Below are 13,846 nucleotides of genomic sequence, written 5' to 3'. Positions count from 1 at the left end.
TAATGACTGCCTGTGTATTTGATATCCCTTTTGTCTGTATGAAAACTTCATTAGACCCTTGTCTTGTGGCAAAGGCTGTAGGAGTAACTAGTGAAGAAACAAAAAACCTCCACATCCTACTATTCCTACAGGTGCATCCCTTTTCTATGCTGTAACATTGTTCCAGCACTGTGTACCTTTGTAACTTAAGCTATGCATAAAGGAAGTACTCAAATCCAGCTCTAAATAAGCTGCTGCATCTGCAGGAAGTGGTAGAGGTTACATATAAATTCATTTTTTGGTGAGGGAGTAGTATGAACTTGTGGCAGCACTCAAGTGCATTACCTTGATGACTGTGATTGTTTTTTTTTTCCAGCTAAATTAGAAATTTCTATACAGTAACATAATCTATTATAAAGATGTTTCTGATGTTATTGTGACTGTCCTGTTTCTCAGAAGCATTCTTGACCCTCTGCCTATTTGTGTCCAAAAGCTGACTAAATTTAGACTGCCTTATGTATGTATGAGAGCAAAACTGAGAACTGATTAAACATTGTTCACTCTTACTGGCTTATAGTTACGGTAATTAGACCATGAAAGTTGACAGATTATTGTGCTCCAGAAAGGAAGAATATGTGTATAAAACACGTCTCTTTAGCTAAATTTAGGTTGTATAGAATGTAGCTTTGCTATTCAAGTTTTAGAACCCATTGAGTCAGAGCTTGCTGAGCTGAGTTTCTTCGGTTCCTCAATTACTAAGGTGAGGAAATATAATAAATATATTGATATATCTGGTTTTTAAACCATAGTCCAGAATTTTTTATTCAGGAATTTATTAATTAAGAAATAAAATTGAACACACTAGAAGGGTTATGAAAGAGGAATGTTCAGTGCTAAATGTCTTGCCTTTATTCTATCTCTCAGCTTTCACTGTGGCAATAATATCTGCACATTGGAGGCTTCTGTTTGCATAGTGTAGACTTAATTAGCCTCACTCTGTTTTGCTTAGAATTGTGCCTCCTGCCTCTAAATTGCCTAGGTTTCTATTTTGCTCCCTTAGAGCAAATGCTGTTAAGTGTGAGAAACCCCCATCTCTTATACTAAGAGCATGGAAATAGTAATTAACAACTCAGTTGTTTTTCTTATCATTGCTGGATGTGAAATTGGTTTGGTGTGCAAAACAGCCTTTTATGAAGTATAATAAGTATATTCTAGAAGTAAAATAATCATGACTTCCAGCCTCGTAAAGTAAGACTGACCTCGTAAGTGAATTGATGCATTTTTATATGTGAGGTTAAGCAGTTCTTTGAAGAAAATATTACATTTTCTTCAAAACCAGTAATGTGAAGTGTGTTGCAAACACAGCAACTCTCCTTAACACTATTTACAGTTAAGCATAGATGAAGTAACTGTGAAGTAGATAAAGTAACTTTAGCCCTGTTTCGTTGAGAAGCAAAGTTCCTCAAATTTTACCATGGCTGAGAAGAGCAGCCAGGACAGCTGATACAAGGTGTATTGGGACTTGTGTACCTGCACCAAGCACCTGGGGATCAGTGCCTCTTCCAGACAGGCAGGCAACAATAGGAGCAGTGCTAGTGCTGATGGAGAGCCTCGATAGCTGCTTTGCTTCCAAGACCTGAGGTGTCTAGTTAAAGCTGTTTTATAGCTTTACATCTGGCATTTTTATGCTGCATAATATATAGGCTACCACAGATGCATTGCCTTGAATTCTCTATTTATTTGTCACTCATTGTTAGTTTTATGTCAGGTGTAAGCATTCAAATGTTGATGTTGTGTCCCTAAAAGAATGTGCAAAGCTCTTTGCTGTTGAATGCTGATAGGCCATTATACGTGCCTTTCTAAGGTGAAGAAACTCCACATAAATGTGGAAATTTCCTTTATTAAACTGTTGTCAATAGAAATTCCTGCTGTAATTTGTTTGGCACTTTGAACAATGGGGTAGAAATTCCTGTGAGCACATACGAGGTGTTCTGGTATAGTGTAGCAGTAACAATGCTGTAAGTAGCATAGGTACTGTAGGTAGACTGTGCTAGGGGTAGTAGTTGATTAAAGGGTGCCAGAGAATGGCTTCTTTCTGCAAGCGCTGTATCATTCCCTGTGGACAACCCTATTAGAAACATTTGCATCTATTCATATTTTGAAGTATTTTTTATGTTGCAATATATTATGTTTATTTTTCTTTCTTATTAAAAGATCTGTAAGTAACAGACAATTGATGCTTTTAGGATTGTTCTACAGGAAATGCAAGTTGGTTTCTAAGACAGAAGTTACCCATGACACCAGGCTCTTCTGCTTTATGCTGCCTAAGAGCACTCATCTCCAGGTTCCCATTGGACAACATGTTTACCTCAAACAAATCATTGCAGGTAGGAAAAATTGAGAATATGACCATAGATATTTGAAGATATTTCTCTATTTTGAGCCTCTGCTGCTTGCAGATAACTTACTGTATACATTTTTCCTGTTCTTTCAGCTACCTTTTGTCTTTTTTTTAGGGACGGAAGTAGTAAAACCGTACACACCTTTATTGCCTTTTTTGCCACTGGATTTCAAAGAACCATTTTGCCAGGATGGTGCACATATATATTTAATGATCAAAATTTATTCCTGTGGATTGTTCACGCAGGCACTCGACCACCTACAAATAGGTAAATATGTGCTTTGGGGTGTTTTGTGTTTAGTTCCACAGTGGTTGGCTTTATCTTTGCACATGTCAGCTGTATCAGGCAGTTAATTACTTGTATTTGTTTGTGTATATATTCATATTTGTTACTTGTTTTGTATTTGACTGTATATACTCTAAAATAAAACTGACTGTAGTATTTTGCAAACTTTTTATTAGCCTCAAGATATACTTCCTTTTATGTTTCAGATATAAAGCAGAATTTTAATAGAGCTTCACAAATCTGTATAGTCATAGCATAAAGGCCACGCATTTTGATTGAACACCTTTTCTTTTAGCATAAATGATCCATGAGTGATTTATATTGTACCATTCAGAAATGAATCCCAGCACTACAAAGAAGAAGGGAGTATAAAAGAACCTTTTAAAAATCAGATTATTCATTTGTTTTCATCTCATTAAGGATTACCATTTATTTTGATTTTAAAGGTGATGATATTTCTGTCAGCAATCCTGAAGGTAACTTTGAGAAGTCACAAGTTGAAGCTCTAGAAGACCTCTTTTTATTGGCGGCAGGCACAGGCTTCACACCAATGGTTAAGCTGTTGAATTTTGCTCTGACTAAGGTTGATTGTCTCCGGTACGTACACTAATTATGATTTAACCTCAAGCTAAAGTGATTCATAGGAAGCATAAGATGAAGTGTGATGAGCTGTCCTCAGTATTAATAAAATGATTTCAAAACCAAAGGGCATGAAAGCATTTTTCTTCAGTTTATTTTGAGATACTGATGCAGAGCACCATTTCCTCTTGTAGTGTCTGTGCTCAGGTTTTCTCAGACTTTTTTACCATTTAGTTTTCTACAAGCCGCTTGATTACATTTTGCTAATGTAATTTTACATGTTATAATCTTCCTCCTATTTTCAGCAGGCAACTGGTTTTATTTGCCTTAAACTGTGTCACTGCAGACATATAAATAACAAATCAATTTTTGAGTAGCTATGGCATTTGTTTTACTGTTTGTAACCGTGGCTTTTCAAGTCCCTGGGCATAGTTATCTCAATCCACTCCACAGTAAAGAGTAAGTTGTGGTTTGATGTGAGACACAAGTGCTTTTCATTAGAGTTCCACTGTTTCTTTAGTATCTCTTAGAAAAATCTTCTCTTGTTGAGAGGAGAAGAATGTGACTAGGAGCTCAAATTAAAATTACTCCAGATCTGATCCATTGTCTTTATTATTTTGTTGTTTTGCTTTTGAGCTTGACCGTGCTGTTGTCTTAAAATAGAGATTTCAGCTGCATTCAGGCAGATCATGTGAGGGATTCTTGCTCGTCTTGGGTCTGTTCTCTTGTAAAAGACTGAGTGATGTGGATCCGTAAATGTTTTGTCATGTGTATCTTTGATTTAATCTGTAATGTAAACTAGAACTGTAAAAAGTCTCGAGAGAGTTCAAGTAAACTTAATAACTTGGTAGCTCAGCTTCAAAAGGAAATGCAAAGGATGTCTGGGGCGCATCTTCTGAAAGAGATATGAGGTATTTTTGTATTCCTTTTAGCAACAGTTTGCTTAGTGGAATTTCTTAATAGATTGGTTTTGTCCATGTGAACTGTTGTAATTTGTGTGAGCACACAAATAGAAAACACTCCCGACTCTTATTTTCCGAAAAGCTGTTGCAGAGGATAGTTTTACAAATTTGACACTCCTTTCCTGTGTCTTTGAGTTCAGACTTTTGTAAGGGTTATTAATTCGTGTTACTGGGTTTTATTGAATATAAGCACAGGATGTTTTGGCTCATTATGTCTTCATAAAGCATATTTTGAAAGAGGATAAAGGATTTAAATTAAAGGCTAGTCTTCATAATAAAGCTACAAAGGATTATATGTGTACTGCAGTAATCTGTTTCTAGAAGAGAATCTAAGAGCGTATGTTGTTCCGGTAGTGTGTATTGTCTGGCACAAAAGATGCTGTATTGTGAGAACACAGTGTATGTACTGTTTGAGGGTATGGCTCTTCTGAAGGATCTTGCATTGTCAGATGCAAATAGCACAGGGCAGTCTGTCACTGTGAAATAAATCTATCATCTGGCAAAATACTTGGGAAACACTACTAAGTGAATTTGTATTTTTTTCCTCCTCCTTAAGTGGAAAACTTATGCATGAGGTGAATATAATATGAAAGCAAAAGCAAGGAAAGTAAAACCAGTAGTGAAAGATGCAAGTCTTAACATGTTGTCCGTAAACAGAGTAAACCCTCAATTTTTTTTTCCCCAACTTGTTTCTTTTTATTTATAAGCAAATGTCATAGAAGTGTCTTTCACACGTGTATGCATGCACTTAATATTTATATGCATTATGTGTATATAATACATATAAATATATGAATGTTATTTTCTTCATTTTACTGTGAAAAATAACAGTTGCTGTAGATGTGGTTCACGTACACTAGAACACAAATTGCAAAGAGAATGCTGAGGAGGGATCTAAATGACTTTATGATCACATCACCTACTGAAGCAGCTTCTGTCTAGTTGTAGGCAAGTGCTGACTGAACCTCTGAGGTAGTACTGATAACACTGGAGAACCCGCAGCTTCCCTGCGTGGTGTTTTCCTTGACACTGATGTCTTGGATTGCTGGATTTCCAATCATTCTGCCTAGCTTGTCTCCTTAGTTTATTTTATTTTAAGTCTGTTATTTCCTATCTACAGTGAATGTGGAATGCAATTTATTCTCTTCCTGTCTGCACTATCCTTTTGTTAATAAAGCCATGATGATTTTAGTTCAGTCTTGTTTCGTCTCTTGCTGGCTGGATTGTATTAGGACATAGTATTTCTTCTTTCCTTTTTACTTGTGGTGTATTGCTCCAATCAGCTAGATGCATTTCATAAAGCAGGCTGAGGCACAGAGGCACTAAGCATTAGGCAGAGGGCTAATACTTCCCTGGAACAGTCTGTTCTTCATTCTGTTTGATAGCTGTCTTGTTTTGCTTCTAGGTTTTCATTCCTAAACAATTGCATCAATTTAATATTCATTCTTAATACACTGTTCCACTTTCGTTAGCATTCTTTTCTGTTTTAGAAGCTGTTTTTACAACATTCTCTACTTCTTCTTCCTCTGTGTTCATGTAAGGATCGTTTTTGTTCCTCTGTCTGTGCATCCTTTAAGACCTTTCATAGCAATTTTCAGAGCTTATTGAAATCTGCATCCCTGGAAGTTTGTGGTATATTTGAGCCTCCCATCTCCTTTCAAAAAACTGACAATTCCTCATTCTTTTTCTGAGCTAAAGTTCCATTATTGTTCTCTCAAATATCTCTTTACTAGCATTAGGGATCATATCTAAATCTCTATATCTTCCTTTTAGCTTCTCCCTCTTTTGTAGCAGCACTCTTACCACTTCATTCCAAGTTTGGAGGCTATTTATTTTCTTTGTGACATGTTATGAGCAGCACTGCACCAGATAAATATATATACAGTGAGTGCAGACTATCAGTAAATGTATGCAGACTTATTTCTTGCACATCCCAGTTCCTACCTTTGTTCCCAAGGAATAAATTTTCTGGCTTTCCCATGTGTGTTTTTGTTGACCTTTTTCCTCATCTGAGCGGTGCTTGATGCTGTGGAGCATCATCCCAGTTCTGACAGCATTACTTTCTTGAAGCTTTACTTTCTTATTTTCAAGGCAGTGGGCCCTGGGAAGCACGTAAGGGCCCTGATCTTTGGCACAAGCTTTTGACTAAGTTAATTTTAAGATCTAAAGATGCATCATTTGGGAAGGCTTTCCAGAGCTCATATATTGCAAGTTATTTTGAGTTGTACTGCATCTGAAACTTCTCTTGGTAACACCATTGATGATTGGTATTACACATAATTGTCATATCTCTGCACAGTAGTTTTGACAGCTGAAAATGAATGTCTTCTCTTAACTGGAAGATGATTTCTTTGGTATCTACTGTAGCTTTTAGGAGATTTGCTGATATCTTGAAGTGTGATCAGACTGCAGAAGAGGAAAAAGGTTAGAAGACAGAAAAACAGTATGTCTTCAGGGAGAATACAGGCTTTTAAATTGCAGTTAAGGAGTAGCTGGAGCCCATGAACTCCTCTCCACAGAAGTCCTAGCATATGTGGCATGATTGGAAGGATGCTCTGCAAGCTACACAGGTGGAGGAGAGGGGAACTAATAGCTTCAACACAGCTTCACGTAAACATAATGCGTCTGTTGCTGGTCTCTTAGAAGCAAAGTTGTCTCTGTATTAGGAGAGTGTTGGGCGCTGAACCAATGAATAAAGCATGAATAAGATAACCAGGTCACAGCTGTAGTTTTGCCTCCAAGTTGATGAATTAGGTTTCTTTTACTCCTATGTGCTTGGATTCTATCTTCAGGAATTTAGTATTGACATGAGCTTCTTGAAATTCCACTTACATATACCAGCTTGTAGAGATGCAACACAGAAAAGATTGACAGAGTTCACTAGTGATGTATTAACTGCAGCAGTAGTGCTCAAACAATATAGAGAAACCACTAGATAAATCTTGACAAGCAAGTATACTATATTCTCAGTCAGGCCTTAGTAACTATAAGAGACTTTAATTTTCTAAAATCAGTGATTCCTGATGGATAGGTTGCAACCATAGGCACAAAGTTATGGCATTTATAAGAGGGGTTCACAACTCCAAGAGATTTGAAGTACAGCCACAAGGATTTAGTGGATTAGAAGCAAAAAGATTTAAGAAGAGAATGGAAGAGTATGGGTTTTTGTTTGTTTTAATGTAAAGAGCTTCTGTATAGTCCACTAAGTTCTGATTCATTAATGTGTTTCAAATACAGAAACAACCTGCGGTTAAATTCTGTTTACTTCTTTTTAAGGACAGTGAAGCTTATTTTCTTCAACAAAAAAGAAGATGACATACTTTGGAGAAACCAGCTAGAGCAATTAGCTCTTAGAGATGAAAGGTATTTATAACTCTTATGAAGAACAATTTGTATCATCTCAGTGTATAGCAGAACATACCTGGAGGCATACAGCAACTGTACAGCTAAGGCACAAAGGCAGATCCTACTTCTGGAAACTTCTATCTAGAATTTAATGAGGTATAGGAGGTGGAAGGTGATTTGATTATATAGGGCACAAATGCATATTAGCAGGGTATAGCCAAGAGTTTGGTGTGACAGTGTTTGAGATGTTTGTTGGAGATGGATTATTAGATGTAATTATATCTAAGACTGTCAGAGAAGCTTTTTGAATGAATAGAAAATTAGCCTTAATGTTAGGACATGTAGATATGCAAAAAGAAGGAAATAATAGACTAAGATAGCATACCCATTGAACAACACTCCGAATGTACTGAAGAGTCATGAAAAGTCTCTTTAGTGTGGCCAAAATTCTTAGCTTGAAATTCAGAGCTCAAATTAGCCCCTACTTCAATTTTTACTTACTGTTTATTCACCATTATTTTTCTCAGTTACAATCTAATTATGGATTAAAACACTGTAGTTCACGTGTAATGTTAACTTCATTTAGCAGGTCATGTTTATGCCAAGAGATGTATGTAGGAATGTCGAGTTGCCATTTAATTTGAATACCCTTTTAGTACTAGTTAAATTAATAGTGCTTGGATTTTTGGTGAAACAAGTATGTGTCATTTCTGCCTATGTAATTCTTAGTTTAAATTGTATTAAATTGAAATTGAACAAATTAATTTCAGCTGTTCCTTCATAACATTGATGTGAAAAATCAATATTATTTCATAACATAGTGATGTCTGGCACCTTCAAGGCTTTGTAGTCTAGACATTGTGCAAATTTACAGCAAAATCCCTTTCTCCCTTCCAGTAGCAACCTAAGATACACAAGTCTTTGTTTTTCACTCAGTAACTACTGTTAGTGGGTTTTAGAAACAAGTTAGAACACTTTCTCGTTAATTAAACTGTGCTGATATTTTCGAAGGTTTGGCTAAACAATCTTATTTCCCCGCTAGTGAGTTGAGCTACACCAACATTTGGATAAGTCAGTAATGGAAAAATAAAATCCATACTTTAATATCTTGATTGGTGCCTGCTGGGTTTTATTTCTTTATTGTAAGGTGAAATACACAGCTACCATTCTTAACATTTAAAGATTGCATTAAATAATTAAACATCCAGCTTTGGAGGCTGTTTGATTGACTTGGTGCTAGGAACAGCTAAATGTCTGTAGGAATTAAACTTGCACAGTAGGAACAGAGTAGAACAACAAAGTAATCATAACAAATGGCAATGTCTCAGTATTTTCTATTGCAGTTTTCTAATCAAAGACAATATTTCTGGAATATTCTTCTGCTTTCCAGGTTTGAGGTTCAATTCATTCTTTCAGAGCCAAAAGAAGACTGGATGGATAAACGGGGGAAGATTTCTTCAGCTCTTCTCTCTGAGTGTATGAAAAGAAGTAAAAAAGACTCCAAAGTGCTTATCTGCATCTGCGGTCCAGCACCTTTTACAGAGCAGGGACTACAGTGAGTATTTTAAGTAATGAGTTGGGGAATGAGGAATCTGCAATGTTTGGTCACCCTTGCCAGCTATATTGTTTCTGACTTGAAAGTCTTTCAAAAATGACTCTGTTTTGTGCTTTGCAGCAAAGCTTTAATTAAAAGAGTAAATGCAGTATGTGAGTTCCATGAGCTGTAATAACTTGTCAAAACTCTCTAAGCGCATCTCTCTAACATTTTTTTCCCAAGTCCTGCTTTAAATTCATTACTCAGAGAAAAAATGATATCATAGGAAATAAGCTTACTGTGTAGGTGTTAGCTGGATAAATTAAGTTAGTAAAAGTAAGAATCAAAGCTGTTGTTCTATTACAAGCAATTCTCTGGATTATTATTAATGTACTTATTTACATCTGTACCAAATACTTTCATTATATGGCTTATATTTAAAGGGCTCTCTTTTCTGTGGCACCACTGTGGACAGCTACACAGATCTAATGGAAGGTGTGGAGCTGACCAATAACTGTTGTCTTTTAATAAAGCAGAGATGCATCAAATGGTAGCTCTACTTATTTTTAGGAATTGTATTGTTAACCTAAAATTGCATATATGGTCATAAAGTGTTGTCCTTCATGTACATTAGTAAATGCATTTAGAAAACTTTGCTGTGCATGTCTTAATAAAATCAAGACAGAGGTGCTGAAGTTGTATCTGTGCTGAATTTTGGATTCCAAATATTGATGTTACAAATTTGATTTCTGACTTTCAGATATCTGAAGGATCTTGGATACTCTCAAGAAGAGATACATGCTTTTACTGCATAAAGCTGTATGAAGATATCAGTATCTGTTAGTTCAATACAATCTTATTTATTTACCTCCATAAATTTAAATAAGTGAGAAGTGATTTTTTAAGACTTGAAATTTCACACTTGGTACCAAACTGTTTCTTGAAAGAAATACATCTTTGGAAGAAAAAATTTTATACTGTGTTTTATCTTGTTTTTGTAAATATTTATTTTCTAATACTTAAGTCATCATATGTATTAATTTATTGTAGAAGGAAGCAGAAGTGTATGATATGTGTTATGTAAGGTATCTCTCGGTTTTGGTTCATGAAAGCTCTTTTTATTGCAAGCACTGATGTAGGTTTTGAACTGAAAGTCTTATTTCTTACTGCAATATGTCTGAAGAGCAATACTGTCTGAATCTAAATCTTGCACTGTAACTCAGGTAACCAGTCACTGAAAAAATGTTCTTTTTCATCTGAAGTCTCTGCTTGACTTGCAAGCAATCCAATTATGACTTTTGGCTTTGTAAAGAAAGAATAAAAGTATAAAAAATATATAAAAAATTACCTCAGATAATAATAATAAAAGATTTTATGTTACTGAATATATTTTTGTAGGGTTTTTTTTTTTTGTTTGTTTGTTTGTTTGTTTTGTATTTTCAGTTTATAACATGATGTTACAGAAGGGGCTTCCAGAAGCTTAGGATGCCAACTGAAACTCATAACAAAGGCAGTGTCTTAGTCTTGGACATCCCTTCTCATTAGCTGCTCTGTGTGTAAAAGCATGACAGTCTGCAGATACCGTGGTAAGGACCATGTAAGTACCTAAAAATATATGACAAATTGTAGTATTATAAATGTATTCAAATAGGTGGGCTTTTTTTTCCCTATTACGAAAAGTATGTCATTATGAGGCTGTAACTTGCTGTCAGATAGTTTGGAGGGAAAGGAAACAACAACAAAAAACAAAGTAAAATAGCTTTCACCATTCTAGATATAACAGTAATATCTATTTTCAGATTAAATATCAGGAAGAATTTCTTCTCAGAAGGAGTGGTGGGGCAGTGGCACGCGCTGCCCAGGGAGGTGTCGCCGTCCCTGGAGGTGTTCAAGAGCTGTGTGGATGTGGAACTGAGAGGCACGATTAGTAGCATGGCATGGTGGGGGTGGGCTGATGATTGGACTAGGTGACCTTGGAGGTCTTTCCCAACCTTAACAGTCCTGTGATTCTGCAAACATTGTTTAATATTTTAATAATGTCCATTATAAAGGTTAAGTTGCCATCCGACCATGACTGGTTATCCTAAAATGAGCTGCCATGTCTTCAGTGTCCTCTCATCTGTGGACTTGAAGTTGGAAAACAGTGTGATTGGCAATCATTGCCCATACCTTATTTAAGTGGTACTGTTACTGTTTTGTCACCTAGGACCTGAGTGCTTTCAGTTTTAATTTTGCATTGTCATTTATGAAGGGATCCACTGCAATACCCAGTTGCTCTGAACAAGTTTCTTTTCCTGTGAACAGAAACATCAGTGCTGTGTTGGAAAAACAAAATTCTTATCACATCAAATTTAATAGCGTTTTCTCTTACAAACCCAAGATTACTGTGTCGACTTTAGAAATTACTGGTTGCTTTCCCAGTGATGTGCCTTTTCTGCTCTAATTGTCCTCATCTGCATTAATCCGGAAGGACAAAAGATGCTGTTTTGGATAAGCAGCTTTTGTGTTACTTTACTTCAGTGATTTTTGTCATTTGAACTTAAGATCTAAGCTATATCTGTCAACAGGCTGTGACTTCCCAAAGGCTTTGTGCAGTCCTTCTCATGCTCATAGACTTGGAACCATTTCAGAGCAGGTGACGTACAATTACTGTGGATGGTTTCTACTCTGGGGTACTGGAGGTGGTTGCTGTTTACAGTTGCTCCTGTAGATTTCAGGACTGTCAGGAAGATGAGGAGGCAGACCCTGACAAAATCAGTTATACTCAGAAGGCAAACACCAGAAAGTGTCAGCCATGCTGGAATGCAGGTATGCTAGAATATTTTTGGGGAGCTTGTACAGTGTTGGAATTCAGAAGTGTTCATAATCAGAAAGGAATATGGAGTTGTCGGGTTGAATCAGGCCCTGGGCAACCTGATCTATCTTTGCGTGTCCCTGTTCATGGTAGGGGATTTGGGCTAGGTGACCTTTAAATGTCCCTTCCAACTGTAAGGACTGAGTTTTGTTGTGGTGGTATCGAGTTCTCAAAAAGTACCTCAAGTCACCTTGAAACATCGATGGGTTTACTCCATGATTGATAGAAAGGAAGAGATGAATACTTAAGTTTAAAATATATATAGAATAAATATAAAATGAAAACCTAGAATTAGTAACTGATATTCCCTAGTTGGATGGTCAGCTTACAGCATAGTTTTATATGCCTGTATTTTATGCACATCTCTGGGACATCAACATGTTAATTACCCAAAACATGGGTTTTTATTATTTTCAGTACTTTGACACTATTTTGATGACTGTGCTCCAGAAAATAACAGTATCCAGCTGCAGTTGAAGCTGGCTTGCAGATTCAGAATTATTGACTAGGAAGAGGAGAGGAGGAGTGAGTAGGCTCTCATATCCTATGCAGAAATTGACTGTAAGAGCTCAATTTTCTTAAGAAACAAGGCTTGAAATGGAAGATGACATCAGATAGAGTATTCTCCTATTCTCCTCTGCTGCTTTTTATCAATTACCTGGTTAATGTCTAGTAGACTGTGTCTGAAATTGATGCTGCTCTGTGCCATCTTCAAATGGTAGTTTGCCAAGAAGCAAACCTGCATTTGTTTACCAAAGGGGACTTTGAAACATTGATCAGAACATACGGACTTAATTACTGCGTTGTCAGTCTCAGATGGGGAAAATTATGTAGAAAATCTTTTATGAGGAGCAAAGGACATCTGCAACCTCTCCTTCTTGGGAATATGATCTCGGATAGACCTGTCATTAAATTCTTGTTGTGTTTACAGCTGCATATATATGTTGTGTGATTAGAACAGGAGCCTGAAGAGATAAATGCTTTAATGCCATGTATTAATAATGAGTCTGCCAAGAGACTGTTCATAAAATACCTTCATGTCCACACAAGGAATGGAAAATGCAGTAGTTAATATTATACAATATATATAAGGTCTATATCATACTTTATTGTCAAAGATATTCAGATTGAAATCCTAATTATGCATTGTAATCCGTTACAGAATCACAGAATCACAGAATCACAGAATTACCCGGGTTGGAAGGGACCTCAAGGATCATGTAGTTCCAACCCCCCTGCCTAGCAGGGCCACCAAACATACACATTTACTAGATCAGGTTGCCCAGGGCCCTGTCCAACCTGGTCTTGAACACCTCCAAGGACGGGGCATCCACAACCTCACTGGGCAGCCTGTTCCAGGACCTAACCACCCTTCTAGTAAAGAACTTTCCCCTAACATCCAACCTAAATCTTCCCTCCTTCAACTTAAAACCATTTCCCCTAGTCCTGCTATTATCAGCCCTTTCGAAGAGTTTACTCCCCTCCTGGGAGTAAGTTCCCTTCAGGTATTGAAAGGCTGCAATGAGGTCACCTCGCAACCTTCTCTTCTCCAGGCTGAACAAACCCAACTCCCTCAGCCTGTCCTCATAGGGGAGGTGCTCCAGCCCCCTGATCATCTTTGTGGCCCTCCTCTGGACCCTTTCCAAAATCTCCATATCTTTTTTGTACTGAGGGCTCCACACCTGGACACAGTACTCCAGATGGGGCCTCACAAGAGCAGAGTAGAGAGGGACGATCACCTCCCTATCCCTGCTGACCACCCCTCTCCTGATGGAGCCCAGGATCCCATTTGCTTTCCGGGCTGCCAGAGCGCACTGCTGGCTCATGTTAAGTTTCTCATCTATCAGGACCCCTAGGTCTTTTTCAGCCGAGCTGCTCTCAAGGACAACTCCTCCCAGCCTGTACA

At 37.1% G+C, this 13,846-nt stretch overlaps 1 protein-coding gene across 12 annotated transcripts in view; it reads left to right on the top strand.

The window, feature by feature from the left end:
• CYB5R4 (cytochrome b5 reductase 4) overlaps positions 1 to 13,846 on the top strand; it is a 52,034-nt gene that overhangs the window by 14,540 nt on the left and 23,648 nt on the right. For 7 of the 12 annotated variants that reach the window (XR_014944181.1, XR_014944177.1, XR_014944180.1 and 4 more), the window contains exons 11-17: positions 2,226 to 2,366; positions 2,496 to 2,648; positions 3,113 to 3,263; positions 7,484 to 7,570; positions 8,943 to 9,107; positions 9,847 to 9,925; positions 10,530 to 10,683. Coding sequence is in view for 3 of the 12 variants with exons in the window: in XM_085541943.1 (XP_085398069.1) it covers positions 2,226 to 2,366; positions 2,496 to 2,648; positions 3,113 to 3,263; positions 7,484 to 7,570; positions 8,943 to 9,107; positions 9,847 to 9,901 (752 nt within the window). In the remaining 9 variants the exon portion in view is untranslated. Of the gene's footprint in view, positions 1 to 2,225; positions 2,367 to 2,473; positions 2,649 to 3,112; positions 3,264 to 7,483; positions 7,571 to 8,942; positions 9,108 to 9,846; positions 10,472 to 10,529; positions 10,684 to 13,846 lie in introns of those variants that run through there. The other 5 variants (XM_085541943.1, XM_085541941.1, XM_085541942.1 and 2 more) reach the window with 3 other exon arrangements.

The sequence above is a fragment of the Coturnix japonica genome, chromosome 3 (assembly GCF_054131305.1).
Source record: "Coturnix japonica strain WE chromosome 3, WE-NBRP24, whole genome shotgun sequence".
NCBI classification, from domain to species: Eukaryota; Metazoa; Chordata; class Aves; order Galliformes; family Phasianidae; genus Coturnix; species Coturnix japonica.
The sequence above is the reverse complement of the archived record's forward strand: the minus strand, read 5'-3'. Positions and strand labels throughout refer to the sequence as shown.